The sequence below is a fragment of the Rattus norvegicus genome, chromosome 4, assembly GCF_036323735.1.
Source record: "Rattus norvegicus strain BN/NHsdMcwi chromosome 4, GRCr8, whole genome shotgun sequence".
Classification (NCBI taxonomy): domain Eukaryota; kingdom Metazoa; phylum Chordata; class Mammalia; order Rodentia; family Muridae; genus Rattus; species Rattus norvegicus.
In genome coordinates, this window is record NC_086022.1 from 141192767 (window position 1) to 141208144 (window position 15378).

The following is a 15378-nucleotide window of genomic DNA, read 5'->3' on the forward strand; positions in this document are numbered from 1 at the left end:
TATTGGGGGGAGGGCAGTAAAGGGGGGAAGATGGGGAGGGTTACATACAGAAGGGAGGAGGAGAGGTTAGGGGGATGTTGGCCCAGAAACCCGGAAAGGGAGTAACAATCGAAATGTAAATAAGAAATACCCAAATTAATAAAGATGGGGGAAAAAAAGATTCCTGTTCTTAGAGGAATTACCAGAGATCAGTTAAAAGATGGTACATGTGAAGTAGAAATTCAGGTTTAAATGGCAAAAAGCCCTTCTCATTGAATAAGACTTTCCCAAAATGTAGAAACAATAATAACATCTATAGCTAATTTTAAACATACACACACACACACACACACACACACACACACACGAGACATGCATACATACATATATATACATACATATAGGTATTAGCTGGTACATATATATATATACATATATATACATACAGAGGAATCTTGATAACCTGATACTCATCCTGGGCACTTAGGATGTCACCTCTTTGTGTCTTTTAATATTACCTCATATTCAGTCACCACAGGGAGATCTTTGATGCTACTCTTTGGCGCCGGAACTGGTGGAAACAACCTTGTCCATAGGTGATACCTGACAATAGGGAAGGCACTGGGTGAGCAGAAACAATCCACTCGCCTAAATTTCTACTCAAACATTGAGCAAACTAGTTCCATTTGTAGCTGTGTTATAAATTTAGTGTCTCTGTTGGTTAAGATTTCTAAATATCTTCATCATTGAAGAACTTGGGATACTGTCAGGCTGGGCTGTGGCTTCTGAGATCTTCAGGGTAGAAGAAGTTAGAACTGATTCACGCTGGTGCTTGTTGCCAGTCCTGACTTCTGAAGATGGCAGCATCTTTCTCTAGCCTCCTCAGTCACTGCTCATTCTAGTTTTCTTCCTTTAGCTGGGATAGTTTCACAATTCCCTCTTTAATTTCCCTTTCCTCTGAACTGCTCCCTATTACCCACACTCAGCATCTAAATATTGGTAACAAGTAGTGCTGTTTAATATGGCAGTTACATCCTACGTTCTTAGGCTAAACCAGAACTTTATCTGAGTGATGGATGGAAAGAGAGGGGTAGGTGTGTGTGTGTGTGGGGGGGGGGATCGGAAGTAGCCATTTGCAGGCCACAAAGTGAGATGTGAGATCTATGCAGCCTTTAGAGAATTTGCATTTGATCCAAGGACAGTCACCTCATTGGACCGAGAACTTGAAACCCAAGGCAGAGTCAGCTCCTGACCACAGAGGTCCATCTGGAAAAGCAGTGTAGTGACTTCAGACTTGGTTGGACAAGCCTTATATAGGCTTGTCAAAAGACTAATGGAAAGGAAAGCTGTGAGAGAAAAGAACACAGTGGCCAAAACTTCTATAGAAATTAAAATAATGAGCAGATTCGAGGAGTATGTGGTGGCTGGTCTAGCTGCTTGTTTGCCTTGTTTTGTTTTTGTCTCCTCTCTCCTGGTAAAGGCATCCTAAAACAGCATGATGCTAGTTTCACCTGATAACCAGGAGCCCTGAGTAAGCGCTGCACAGCAGACTGGAAATGCAGCCCTGGCGTGGAAAGAATACCTACACTCTGCAGATGAGTGAGAAGATTAACAAGATGAAGCAGATGGCTGTTGGGAGCACGATGAGATGCCATTCTACCAAGGGCTTCTTTTTCTTTCCTGGTGTGAGGGAGAGGAGAGAGAAAGCAAAGTCAAAGTCCGGGAAGATAAATAAAATTAAAACAATGGGGTGTCAGAGGGTTTGGGTTTGGATTGACGGCACTGGGTGGTGCTGGGCAACTGAGCACTGAGCCTCGGATGTCTCATCTGCCGAAGGAGCTCACACCCATCTCACAGGGTTCTTAGAAGTGGAAAGGAAACCATGCACAAAGGGTTTTTCAATGATTACTTATTTAATCAGCCAGTGTCTTGGAGCCTACCCCTACCCTGTGCTACCTGGGTACTGGTGCTTAGAGCTTCAGATGACAAGTAGGGTGTTAGGTGCAAAAGCTACAAAAGCATATGGCTACTCACTAACCTCATTAGAGTACAGTGAAATCTATTTCTATAGGGACATCTACCTGCTTGGAAATGAAACTTATGGAGGAAGTATGAGAAAATATCCGTAGTGACGGAAGTATTAGAATCTACGGTAAACACTGTATGGCTGTAATTATCCTCAACGCCCCTCTTACTCTTATTTCCCATTTCACAGAATAGGGAGTAAGAAACTGCCATTGTCAGCACAGGAAGTGTTTTGCATGCATCCCTATTCTCTATACAGGAGATTCTTCTAAGACCTCTGAGACTGTGAGAAGGATGGTGGGATGGGGCAAGAGAGGTGCTTGTTGGTTTAATTTCAAGAATGCAGTCCTGAAAACTCAAGGGTCCCTGACTAATGATGCTAGTAGAAGTAGGGTTCATTTGTGCTACTTTGCTAGACTCACTTTCAGAGACCAAAAAGCAAGTCCTAAGTTATAGCCAGTTCTCTTTCCTAGGGAGAGAGATGACTCAGTCATCCATCCATTCATTTAGCAAGTATCTGTTAGGCTCCTGTCAGGTACACAGGTTACTGTGACTCGGTGATAAAAATAATGCATTTGGCACTTCCATTCCTCCAGCTTGAACTCCATCAAGGGAAATATGCAGAAAGCAAATAGTGATTTGACGATAGCTGTACTAGGTAAGTACTGTGGCAAGGTTCAAACCATGTTACTCCAGAATAAAAAGCAATAATAAACAAACCTGAGTTTGCTATGACATCTATAAAACAAGAAATGCATGTAAATGAGGGTTGTTGAGCACTTGTGAATATCCTAAGGCTTTCAAAAAAATCTTCAAGTCATTCAAAGCCCACAAACTGTTCAATTATCACAGGAGAGAGATGTCTGGATTTAATGCTGGCGGTTCTTGCCTCTCCTCATCTCCCTGTTTCTTCTCCACTTTTCCAAAGCTTTAATCTCTTCCTTTCTGCCTTCAAATATTCATAGAATCCTTTATCTTGACTAAGCTATGACCCTGCTCAGCCATCTTCAGTAGCTATCATCAAATACTGTCTTCTCAAACTGCCGTGTCTGGTTTCTTGAATAAAGAAAGATTCAGGCTTTTGTATCTGTGGAATCCATTCCCCTTAACTAGGCTTCCTGGTCTGGCCTCAGTGGGAGAAGATCCACCTAACCCTGCAGACATTTGATGTACCCCAGTGAAGGATACCCAGGGGAGTCCCCATCATCTCAGAGGAGATGGGGAATGGGGAGGGGAAAGATGTGAGGTGGGTAGTGATCAGGATATAAAATGAATAAATAAATAATGGAAAAATGATTCAAGCTTCTGTATTTTCATACCTCAGAAATTCCTTTAAAAGTCTCTGGAAATGTCTTTCTAGATGGCTCAGCAGTTAAGAGCACCGACTACTCTTCCAGAAGTCCTGAGTTCAAGTCCCAGCAACCACATAGTGGCTCACAAGCATCTGGAATGGACTCTGAGGTCCTATTCTGGTGTGCCTGTAGAATCTACAGTGTACTCATATACATTAAATAAATTATTGTTTTTTAAAAAAAGAAAAACCCAAAAGACCCATTGTTTGATTTCTGTCCTAACTGTATGCTCTCTGATCTCCTAAATTTCTTCTTTTTCTTTAAAATGAGTTTTGTGGCAAGGTCTCATGTACTCCTAGACTGGCCTCAAACCCAATGTGTAGTGAACGATGAACTTGAATTTCTGATCTTCCTGCCTCCACTTCCTGAGTGCTCTACCACATCTCCTTTATGTCCTGCTGGGGATTAAATCCATTGCATACCAGACAAGTGAGACATATCCCCTCCCCATCCTTTTAAAAATGTTATTAGCATGTATCAATTGCTCAAAAAGTCATAGGATCCTTTGTGCCCTTTCATATATGTACACATATATGCCACACCACTGCCATCTCCATTTGGAATTCGAACTGTCCACCGTTTACTTAAGCAAAACCATGGTTCTTTACTGAAAGGATCCCATTCTTCTATGGCACTTCCTTCTTTTAAAATTGCAGCTGGTTCCCTTTCAGTGCCTCCCTTGGCCATTTCTTATCGCAGTCTGTTCTTTGAGCATTGACAAGCGTGTTTGTCACACCTTCACATTTTAATTCCATGAAACCCCCAAAGTCCTTCTTTTTCCTGACACTGCCCTGACTTGTAGCTCTAGTCTTAGACTATAAATCCCCCACATCCCCAACTCACTTGTGTATTTTGCGAACCTGAGAATAGTCGCAACCAAGTTTGTGTTCTTCATTTCATCAAACCTATTGTCAGCCAGGCCTGAGGCTGCACAGCTGTAATCTCAGACTCTGAATGCTAAGGTAGAAGGAGGACAAGTTAGAGACACCCCTTCCCCCAGGGCTATAAGAAGTAAGAACCTGTCTGAAAACAACAAAAGAAGCGAAAGCAGTCAGTAATTACTTCCTTCACCAGCTTCTCCATTTCAGTCTCTGTCCTTTCAAGACCCAAACTGTATCCTTGGGGACTCAGATTATTTCCAATTTCTATAGCTCCTGTTCCTTATTCACACCCTCAGCATGCCTGATTCCTATGAATAATCATAAATGTAAGGCTTTATGCTTCTGACTCCTGCATCTGTCCTTGCTTAGTCTAGAGACCTGGGTTCCAGACCCAGCTTGCAGTGAAGCTGGACATTTTGGTAGTCTCACCACAAACCAAGTTATAACACAGGATCCTGCAAATCTGCCACAATCCTGACATCTTTCTTTTTCTGCTAATATCTATTCTACCCAGGCTACCATCACTTCCTTACGTGTCCTTTAAACACTAACTTTACAAAAGCAGCATATTTTTACCGGTAATAGTTTGGAAGTTACAAAGTACAAAAATATAAAAGTCGTCACTCATGAGGATTAACTAAAAACTTACTCTGTGCCCATATTTTATGAGTACATTTTTAAGTGGCCAGACACAGTGTACACCATTAATTTAATCCCAGAGGTCCCTAGGAAGATAGAAAAATGGAAACAGAGAAAGGGAGCGAAGTCAACGGGGACACACAACTGTCATTCAGGGCAACAAGAACAAAGCCCAGGATTAACCAATGACTGCATCCGTAAATCTAATGTATGGTTCCCTGTCCAATTCTCTCCCTCTGTAAAACTGAGGGTGTGCTATGTCTGCTGCTTCACTTCCTATATTCTGGCATTTCTTCTTTACAGAGTGTATCCCAGGAGTTCTTCACGTGTCATATACTAGTGTTTAATTACTTAATTATTCTAGGTGTGTCTTTGTTATCAGGGAGCAACCCCTGGACATCATCACTTTTGTGGCTGAGTCTACTTTTACCTCACTAAAGTTTGTTTTGTGTCTCATGTGTATTTTTGAAGCCTCTTTACTCAACAGTATTTGAGCAATGTGCTCTCTTGCACTGAATTTACCCGTCAATGTCTGTTTGCTTTGAGTCGAGGTTCACAATGCTTATACCCTTGAGCATGAGTTCTACTCTTCACATGGTCATATGGGGAGGGAGCCTGGAGAGGCTAGGCTCCGGAAGTAAATTAAAGGTGTACACTGTGTCTGGCCACTCAAATGACGCCTTCCAAACACTGGCCAAGACTATGTTGAGGTTGGCCGCTCTGCAAACGTCCTGTGTCCTTGACATTCCCAGCTATAGCACTGACGCACTTTATTAAAATCCTGAGCTAAAGCTAGAGAGACGGTTCAGCAATTAAGCACTTAGACTGCTTTTGCAGAGCTCTGGAGTTTGTGTCCTAGTCCCCACATGCGGATGCATAGTATCATCTTATGGCTCTGACTTCAACTGCTCTGAGCCCTTCTGGTCTCTGAAGGTATCACACACACATACATAAACATATACTCAAACATAGCTACATTACTTAGGAAAAATCTTTAAAATATCAAGGTTTTTTTTTATAATGTTATTGTGTCTGTTATATGCAGGCATTTGCATACCCTGGAATAGTGAAATGTGCCTATCACCCCAGCATTTGAGAGATAGAAACAGGAAGATAAAAGCAAGTCACAGGCCAGACTGATCAACATAGCAAGTTACAGACTAGTCAGGACTGCACGGTTGTTGTTACTGTTGTTGTTGTTGTTATTTACTCCTCCTGAAAAGGCATTGAAAATCATTAACTATATTGTTTATTTGTTCATAAGTATGTTACTAAGACACACAGCAAAACTTTGAGTCCTATGAAAAGAACAAAAAGTAACTATTATCGTGGTCAAACACTCAGTCATTTGTGGCTCAAATTGTACAATATCCACTAGCCTGATATGCCAAGTCCTGATAACAGTACCGTTATCCTCTGACCATGATTACAAAAGTCTTTTCAACTGGCATAGTCCCCTTACCTCTTATGTAGATAAGTGAAGATTCTCAATGAGCGAGCAAAAATCATGGAGGGGAGGGCAACTTGTTTTAGTTTATCCAACTAAAAAAGTTCTCACTACATGGAAATGACTGTGTTTATTCACAGCCAGTGTTTACAAGGAGTTAACCTAGCCTGTCCAGGCTCTCCTCCCATATGACCACATGAGGAGTAGAACTCATGCTCAAGGACCCAAGCACTGTGAGCCTTGCCTCAAAGAAAACATACATTGATAGGCAAATTTAGTGCAAGAGATCATGTTCACATACTGTGGAGTAAAAATGACTTGTAAATTACTATCGATCCAGTGATTAAAATTTTATTTCTACTTTTCTTCACCATTTATTTCTTTTATAATAGAAGGTTGTAGGCACCAAGGTACTCGTGTGTAGATCAAAAGACAACACAAGGTACATGTGTGCACATCAAAGGACAACATGTGGGAGTGGATTCTGTCTGTTCACGACGTGGGGTTCAGAGATTGAACCAGGTCATTATGCTTGACAGCAAGAACCTATACCTGCTTACCAGTTGTTTTATAAATGAGAGAGAGAGAGAGAGAGAGAGAGAGAGAGAGAGAGAGAGAGAGAGAGATTTAATGAGTATATAAAAAGATGAATCCAAGCAGGAACCTTCTCTTCTTTGGCTGAATAAGGAACAGAGAGCAGATCTTACCAATGGCATACACACACACACACACACACACACACACACACACACGGAGTCAAAGTTATTAAGAGTGTCAGTCCACTAAAAGTTGAGTGATGTCTTTAGATGTCCTGGGATACGTGACCTTAGAGCTTTCTTTTCTAATCTCCTGGGCAAGGCTCTAAACTCAATCCTGAGGCTGGGGTTGGGAGGTAAGAATAAAAGAAAAAATAAAAGGAGAAATTTCTAGTTAACTTGAATCATTTGTCTGACTTAAAGGGCATTTTTTACATGCTATTAACCATGAAGCTGCAGGTGTTTCTTAAGAAATGGTTGGGTATTCTCCGTTGATTATACAGACAGTTTTTGAGAAGGGAAGTGTCATAGTCTACATATGGAAAAGCCCCCAGCCCCTCCACCTCATGTCTGGGTGTCTTGAAGACCTTACTAACTCAGTGGATTTAGAAACCTCATTCATGTGGTTCTGTATGGAGGGGGGATGGTGACAACAGAGGTCAGGAACTCTCTACGTGATGATAAGCTAGCTGTCTTTGGCTGCCCTGAAAGCTCCATACCTTGGTATTGCAGTCTCTCTGGCTCTAGAATTCTGTGATCTATTATTTGGGACTGACAGCTCTAAAGAGTGGATTTGATTCAGAGACCTGTGCAGTCTTGGTCCATGCAAGTTTGTACTTTCATTGCTCCAGTATTGATTTTTGAATCTGACTCCAATTCAACAATAGGTCTCAAGTAAAAGGACTAATTAGCAAATTGATGGAGCCCCTCAAATAAAGCAGCCCTGCTGTGTTTTGAAAGCAGCAGGTGATGGGAAAAGTTTAAATGGCATCAACAGGGTTGAATAATTCAGATGGCGTCAATATGTTAGCCTATGATCCAGGGTTTAACTAGCTTCCTGTGGCTTTCCTTTGGTTGGAGGGAAAAGCTGTGGTGTCTCACACAAAAGGTTCCCAATTTCAACAAAAGTCAAAAGTCACCTTGTGTGACTGAGCTTTCTGTCACAGCTTTTAGGTGGACTCTGAGAGATCTACTGGTTTAAGGAGGCAAGGGGTGGGGACAAGGGGTAGAGGCATAAAATGATGACCCACTGAAACATGCACATAGCTTTGGTGTTCTGGTGAAATTGGGCTCAGGCGAAGGACAGTGAGGCAAAGCCATGGAGACTGCACTGTGTACATGAATGGCTTGGCGAGCTCCTAACTTAGAGGATGCAGGCGGTTTTCATAACTCCCATCAGACCCAGACTGGATGGATCAGAATAGGGAAAGTTTTCTCCTTCTCTGCAGGCTTCTCACAAAGAACCAGTGCCTTTCAGAGCTGCCACAAACCCAGATTTCTTCCTGTGAGCTACCGTGGAGCCATTTTTCTGTGGATCTGCTGAAGTAACTGCAGGCTGGCTGCAGAGGGTGCTGGTACCCAGTAGACACAGGAGGGAGAGGCTTAAGTCGAGTTCTGTCGCTTGGGGCCAAGGTGTCCTTCCTTGAGCGGTGTATTTGTTTCACTGTGTATTGCTTTGAGGCTGGGGCAGGAGGGAATGAGTTAATACCTACAAATTGCTTAGCATCTCTGCAAGCTGACAGTAGCTGATCAGTCTGTGTTTGTGGTAATTATGGTGGAGATTAATGCACTGTGTCAGAGTGAAAGCGTTGAGTTAATTTCCCTAGATCCTCAAGGGGACAAAAGCACAATTGCAGTGTTGTCTGAATCCTCAGGTCAAGAGACACAAATACCAGGTATTCTGGGTATAAAGGAAGAAGGGAGTCAGAGATCATGGTTAATCCCACACCTCCATACTTCAAGGATATGAGTTGAGATGAACATTACAATGGGCTGTCGAGGTGGCTTATTCCTACAAATCTGAAAACCTGGGTTCAGAACCCACACAAAAGTCTAAGACAAAAGTACAGGCATTTTGAATCCTGGCAAAATCCTGCCCAAAGATGGGAAGGTGAGCTAGGAGGATCTGTAGAAGCCTGAGCGTGAGCTAGCCTGATCTGAGCAACTGCACAAAGACAAATGCTAGAGTCAAGATGCAAACATTGTCCTGTGACTTCCACAGTGGACTGAGGAGCATGCACCCCCACACTCATACACTTAGGAATGTTGACTTTCGAACCCTGGACAGGAGGCTAGGATGCCTGTTTAACATATCAAGTGGAACTGACTTCCAGGTTCTCCCAGCATCCCTCAGTCCCTACCAGTTACAAGGTATGGCTGGCACACACCACCCTCTATCCTGAGCTTTCCAACCAAGGACTGGGCTTCCTCTCCCTCAGAGGCTCTTCTCTATATAATCCAGACATTTTGCAAACTCCCTCTCTCTCCCACTCTCATTTCCTTCTCTGTGCATGCATGTACTCTCTCTTTCTCTACTCCACTCCACTGTCTCCCCATCTGCATCTCAATTTCCCAGAGTTCCTCCTGTGAGATAAGGGTACCCGCTCCGCCCCCACGCACACACACAAACCCAGAGCTGCCTCCAATAAACCTGCCTTGATACTCTCAATTTAGCTTGAATTGATTTGTTTCGATGTCGGAGAAAACCTATTAATGAACACACACACACACACACACACACACACACACACACACACACACGAGAACTGGCATATCACACACAGAGAGGCACAGAATAAGTGACATGCACAACATGCTGTATTTAGACAAAAACTGCTTGCCGAGTTCAATGTAAATATCTCAATTGCTTGGCCTACATGGAGCTTGAGCAGGCTAAGAACTAGCAAAAACTCACCTCTCGGTAGCAGTCTACAGCCCTGGCAAGGTCTATCTCCTTGCCTCAGTTTCTCTGGCTGGAACACAATAACAACTGGGACTAGAACATCAGTCAGCATTAATAGGTAATCTTGCTGCTGGGTATTCTTTGTCTAGTAAGAAAATGATTTTTAGACAGATATCCCAGATACTGTTAAACTTGCTTTGCACAGGACCAAGGTCAGGGATAGAGTCCTTCTTTGGCCTAAATTATTATGCATGGAAGACTGATTGGTATGGCCACCAAGAGAAGTGGCTACACCTGAAATTAAATTAAAATAAAATAAAATAAAATAAAATAAAATAAAATAAAATAAAATTGTTGGCGTTAGGGAACAGAGCCTGAAAGCTTATTGCAACCTTCCTTCAAGATGGTAGAACAGCCCACAGAGCCGAGGTGAGCTGGCCTGAGGCTTGTCGTAGGTCAAGATCCAGCCAACCTTGAAACCACAGAAGCCTGAGTCAAAGAAGCAGTTTGATTCAACTACTATGTCTGCCCAGCTGAAATCCCCCACTTGCAAAGAAAAGTGGCAGCTGTGACAGTTGCCTAAGTGGGGCTTTCCTTGTTGCTGAGGGGTCACCTGGTTTTCTTTCCAAGCATTTTTCCCCTGTCTTGACCCAGGGCCTCCCTTCTCTCACCTCTTAACACTGTAAATGGACAGAATTCTTTTCGAAGCCCAGAGAAAGTGAAACTGCCCCTTTCCTCCTACCTGTTTCTCTTTCCTCTTCCTTATTCTGGTTTGTACCTTGTCTCACAATGGTTTAAGAGTTTAAGAAGAAAGGGGAGAGAGCAGAGAAGAGAGACAGAGAGGGGCACACAGACAGACAGATGAAGAGAGGGGCAAACAGACAGACAGATGAAGAGAGGGCTGCCAGAAATCTAGAGGCGCAGAGGAAAGAAGGGGCCAAAGCTGGAGCCTTTGATAGACTGTGGACCACGAAAGAAGTACATTCAGTGCTCTTCAAGATAACCCCGTCTCCTCCCAGCTCGTGCATCTACAAGCTTCGGGTAGAGGTAAATTGCCTTGCGTTTCTATCGTGAACACCAAGTCAAGGAAGTCAAAGAATAAAAGCCCTCCTTCCACCCAGCACAAATGCCTATGTGCCACTGTTGCAGTCATTATTTGATCTCAGTTGGGATATTTCTACCCTGCCTTTGATCATTCAGTTCCTAGATAAAAGAGGGCAGATATGTACCCTCTAAGTTATTAGTATATACTACCCTTTCAATAGTCACACGATATGACTTGCCATGGTTTTGTTTTTGGTTTTTTTGTTGTTGTTGTTGTTGTTGTTGTTTTGGGTTTTGTTTTTTTTTTTTTTTTTTTTTTTTTTTTTTTTTTTTTTTTTTTTGCCTGGGCCACTCTTATTCCAACTGGCCAGCCCTCATGGCCATCGTTCACAATCCCTTTTCCCATGGCATCTTCTCATCTCTCCCTCATTTTGCACCCCACCCCACCCTATGTTTCTATGTAACCACATAACTCAAAAACTTGCCTATCTCTAGTCTCTCCAGTATTTGGTTGTAGCCATTTTTATTAAACCAATAGATTTAAATTAAGGAACAATGTTTGCACAACAAAATCTGGTAAACATGAGATTTCAGTCCCAGAACTTTGGGTGTATAATTTAGCAAATTTAGCATGATAATACCTCACCTCAACATGCCATATTGATTTTTGCTTAGCTCTGACACCCACCCCAGGACACATATTCCCCTGCACACATATCACACACACACACACACACACACACACACACACACACCCTCGCTCATATCATAGCAGGAAAGTGAAGGCCAAAATCTCCTATGAGCAGCATGTCTTTTTTGCCGAAGGACTTGTCCCAGTAGATAGCAGCAGTCACGCTGTAAATGGTGACCACGCTGCTGACTGAGCGATGAGAAAGCTGGGGTGACTGAGTCTTGTTCTGCTCCCAGGTTAAGTGCCACTTATCTTAAGCCTAAAGAAAGCTTTCTAGAAGAACACATTTTTCACTTATTTCTAATAATACCAGGTCCTGAGTGGCAGATACAGTCTTCACTGAGAGTGGAGCAAACTCACTGTTCACATAAAGCTATGGTTCTCAACATTTGTAATGCTATGACATTTTAATATAGTTTCTCATAATGTGGGTAACCCTCAACCATAAATTTTTCACTACACTTCATAATTGTAATTTTGCTACTACTAGGAAATGTAATGTAAATATCTGATATGCTAAAGAGCTAATTTGCGACCTGGGAGGGGGGGGTCATGACCCATAGGTTGAGAACCACTGTTGAGTCCAGTCTAACCTCTTAACAAGGAACAGGTCCGATCCTAACAAGGGGTACAGCTACAAATAAACACAGTCAACATTCTTATTTCTCAGGAGGGGGGGCAAGATGCAGCCTAGAAACATTTATTTCTAGAATTAAATTATTTTACACTTATTGACGGAATGTCCCAGAGTAGAGGAGAAAAGAAGGCATGAGAAACAGCAAAGCTTCAGGGACCGGGGTCCAGAACATGGAAGTTTTCAGGAAACAGGAGATGGCGGAGATGACAACAGAATAGGAGAAGCTGGACCTTCAAGACTGGGAAGGAGAAAAACATTTGAAATAGGGAAGTCCAGCTCTTAACGCAGAAGTTAGCTGATCGAGAACAGTTGATAACGAGCACTGATAAAAACAAAACGGTCACTATCATAGAAGGAGGAGGACGGGGGAGGAGGAGGAGGGGGGAGGAGGAGGAGGGGGGAGGAGGAAATACATGCTCTGAAAATCTCAGAGCAACAGGGTAGATTCAAGGAAAATCTCAAGCAGATAGAGAGAGGTTCTTTGCTGTTCCCTTTATCTATCCCCCATGCCTATTGGACTGATAAAGGACCTTGCCACTAGAGCAGAAAAAGTCACCTCCCCTACCTAAGCTCCCTACACCATCAATCCACATTCTTCTGTGTCTCATTCTTTATGAAACAACCTTGGGCTATAATGGGTTAATTAGTTAATTTAAACTATTCTAATTTGCTAATTGGTTCATATGTCACTTATTTGGGGAAATTACCCATTAATAGCTACTTCTTGCCTATTTGACAATGACTGAGTCATTTAATATCTCCAGGCTTTCATTTTCTTTCCTTAATTAAAATAATGGGGGTGAACATTATCTCAAAGGAATGGGTGATATTCCTGTTGGACCCGATAGTGAAAATCCAGGAGAGTTCCCAGGGGCCATTTGTAAGGCAATGTAGAAAAGAAGGAAGGGAGTTTGAAGAAAATGAACTTAACAACAAAACTGCCTGATAGACTGCAAGCTGGGCGTAATTGGTAGTACATTCTCCAGGGATAAGGAAGAGCCATGCAAAATATCCCTGAGGGGCTTGGACTTCCTATTATGTTTATTAATCATCTTGATGAAAACGGAGAATCTGCATTGATTAAATTCACTAATGATCCCAAACTGAGCACAGGAGTAAATTCCAGAAAGGATGGATTTATAAGGTAAGCACTAATATTAATCAGGTCTTCAACGTGAACTAGGTGGCAATGAATGAAATAGGATTTGCAGTAGCAAATAACAATGAGGTGCACCTGGGGCGGGAGCGGATATAAGAAGCCAGGTCCAAGGGGCTGGGTTATTTAGCTCAGTGGTAGAGCGCTTACCTAGGAAGTGCAAGGCCCTGGGTTCGGTCCCCAGCTCCGAAAAAAAGAACCAAAAAAAAAAAAAAAAAAAAAAAAAAAAAAAAAAAAAGGAAGCCAGGTCCAAGCTAGGACGCTGTTATTTAGGAAATGGTAATAGAGCAGGAGAGTGGAAAGTGAAGTTAAAGACAAATATAAGGTAAACTCTTGAGATGTCTCACACAGTCTTACAGTCCTTTGGTGGTGAATGTTGGAGAGTGGAGTGACAAGAGTGGCAGCCAGAGAAGCAACCAGGAAACAGTTGAAACAGTCACCTTTACAGGTAAGGAAACTGATGCCCAGAAAGGTTAGCTGTCAGGTACTAGGTCAGAGTAGTAGAACCCAGACTGGCATGGTACTTCACTCAGTCCCAGACATGTGGTGGCAGAGACCATCACCGCCACTTACAACCTGAGTATATTCTCAGAATTCTTCTCCAAATTGTACTGTGTTCTCTAACTTGGTTCATTGAACCACAATTGGCAGAGCCTTGGCTAAAATCCAGATCTGACTTTTGTCTACTTCTGCTTCCTCAGCCTATAGTATCAATAGTCAACATTGATTAGAACTTCAAAACTCAAGCAGACAAAAAACACAGTTAACTTCTTACCCAAGACTCTGATCTTGGTCTCTACCATATTTATCTGAGGTCTTTTGGTCGATATTAATATTTTTCTATGTTTGTTTATGTTGCAATGTTGGGACAACAATGAGAAACATCAGTAGTTTCAGACCAATGACATCTGTGCTCTTGAGAAACAACATAAACAACATAAACCATAAACCAACGTAAACTCTCTGTAGAGTGCCAATAACCAAAGCTTCTGGCACATGATTGGACAACAGTAATTATCTGGTTAAAAATGCCTGAGACTGATGAGTCTTGTTTCAATCTTGGGACACTAAGTGAGTTTTATTTGTGCAAAGAAGCATTTTTGAGAGAGGCCCTCTATGTGCCTTGTCAGGTTCCTTTAGTTGGGTGTCAACCTGAGGAGAGAGGGAGGAAGAGGAAGACTCACCTCAGCAAAATTATGAAGTAGGTGAGTCCGTATAACTTTCAGTTCCCTACATCTTCCTTTCAGTTCCTCTCCCCAGGAAACTCATGGTGCTGCTCTGAGCCCATGTCCCCATCCCCCACTGTTATCAGAGCCATGGCACAGCACAAGGCAGTTTGGGTTGGGTACTGGTTCAATCGGGCCAACATTCTCCTGTAGGAGTTCAGGGCAGCATGATCAGCCTTCATGCAGACCTAGATCTGTGCTCCACGTCTTGATCCCTTCCACTATTCTTGTCTCCCTGGAAATGTACTTGATAACCACCAGCTCTGACTCAGACCACACAGAGCATAGATCAGACCCCAGAATTTCCCATGGATCAACACCCTTTAGCCCAAGTGAATGACTTACTACTTTAGTAGATAATTTTAGCATGTGCCTGAAAGAATTGTTTCCTTAAGTATCCTACCTAAATTGCTCTTGGATATCCCATAGGTTTTGTGAGAGGGGATAGAACCAGCCTTAACCAAAAAGTTCTCTATGCCAGTCTAATTTCCTAAGTACTTTTCAACATGAAGGGACGTATCACACCATGACAGAGTGCTAAGAGACTGGGCCCTAGGATGAGTTAACCTGGAGTTCACCCCATCCCTGATGCTTACAGAGGTAAACAAATGATCTAAGCTTTCCAAATATACATCTTTATCTGAAGAATGAGTTTCTTGATAGACTTAGCTAAGATAATACATGAATATCATCTACGATGCTATCCTGCAAATGTCTACTTGTACCGGTAACTTTCTTTATCCAAGAAATACACCCCCTCATCCACAGTTGCTACCCATTCCCTGTTATTTGTCATGAATGGCACCCAGTCAATTTGATCATAAATAACAATAGGTGGAAAACCAACACAGATGATCAAGAGA

At 42.5% G+C, this 15378-nt stretch overlaps 1 protein-coding gene across 2 annotated transcripts in view; it reads right to left on the bottom strand.

The window, feature by feature from the left end:
• The window catches only part of Il5ra (interleukin 5 receptor subunit alpha), a 34600-nt gene that overhangs the window by 6018 nt on the left and 13204 nt on the right, over positions 1-15378 (bottom strand). For both annotated transcript variants that reach the window (XM_006236977.5, NM_053645.1), the window contains 2 exon segments: positions 1566-1659; positions 498-582 (listed from right to left, as the gene is read on the bottom strand). In XM_006236977.5, the coding sequence (XP_006237039.1) occupies positions 498-582; positions 1566-1659 (179 nt within the window).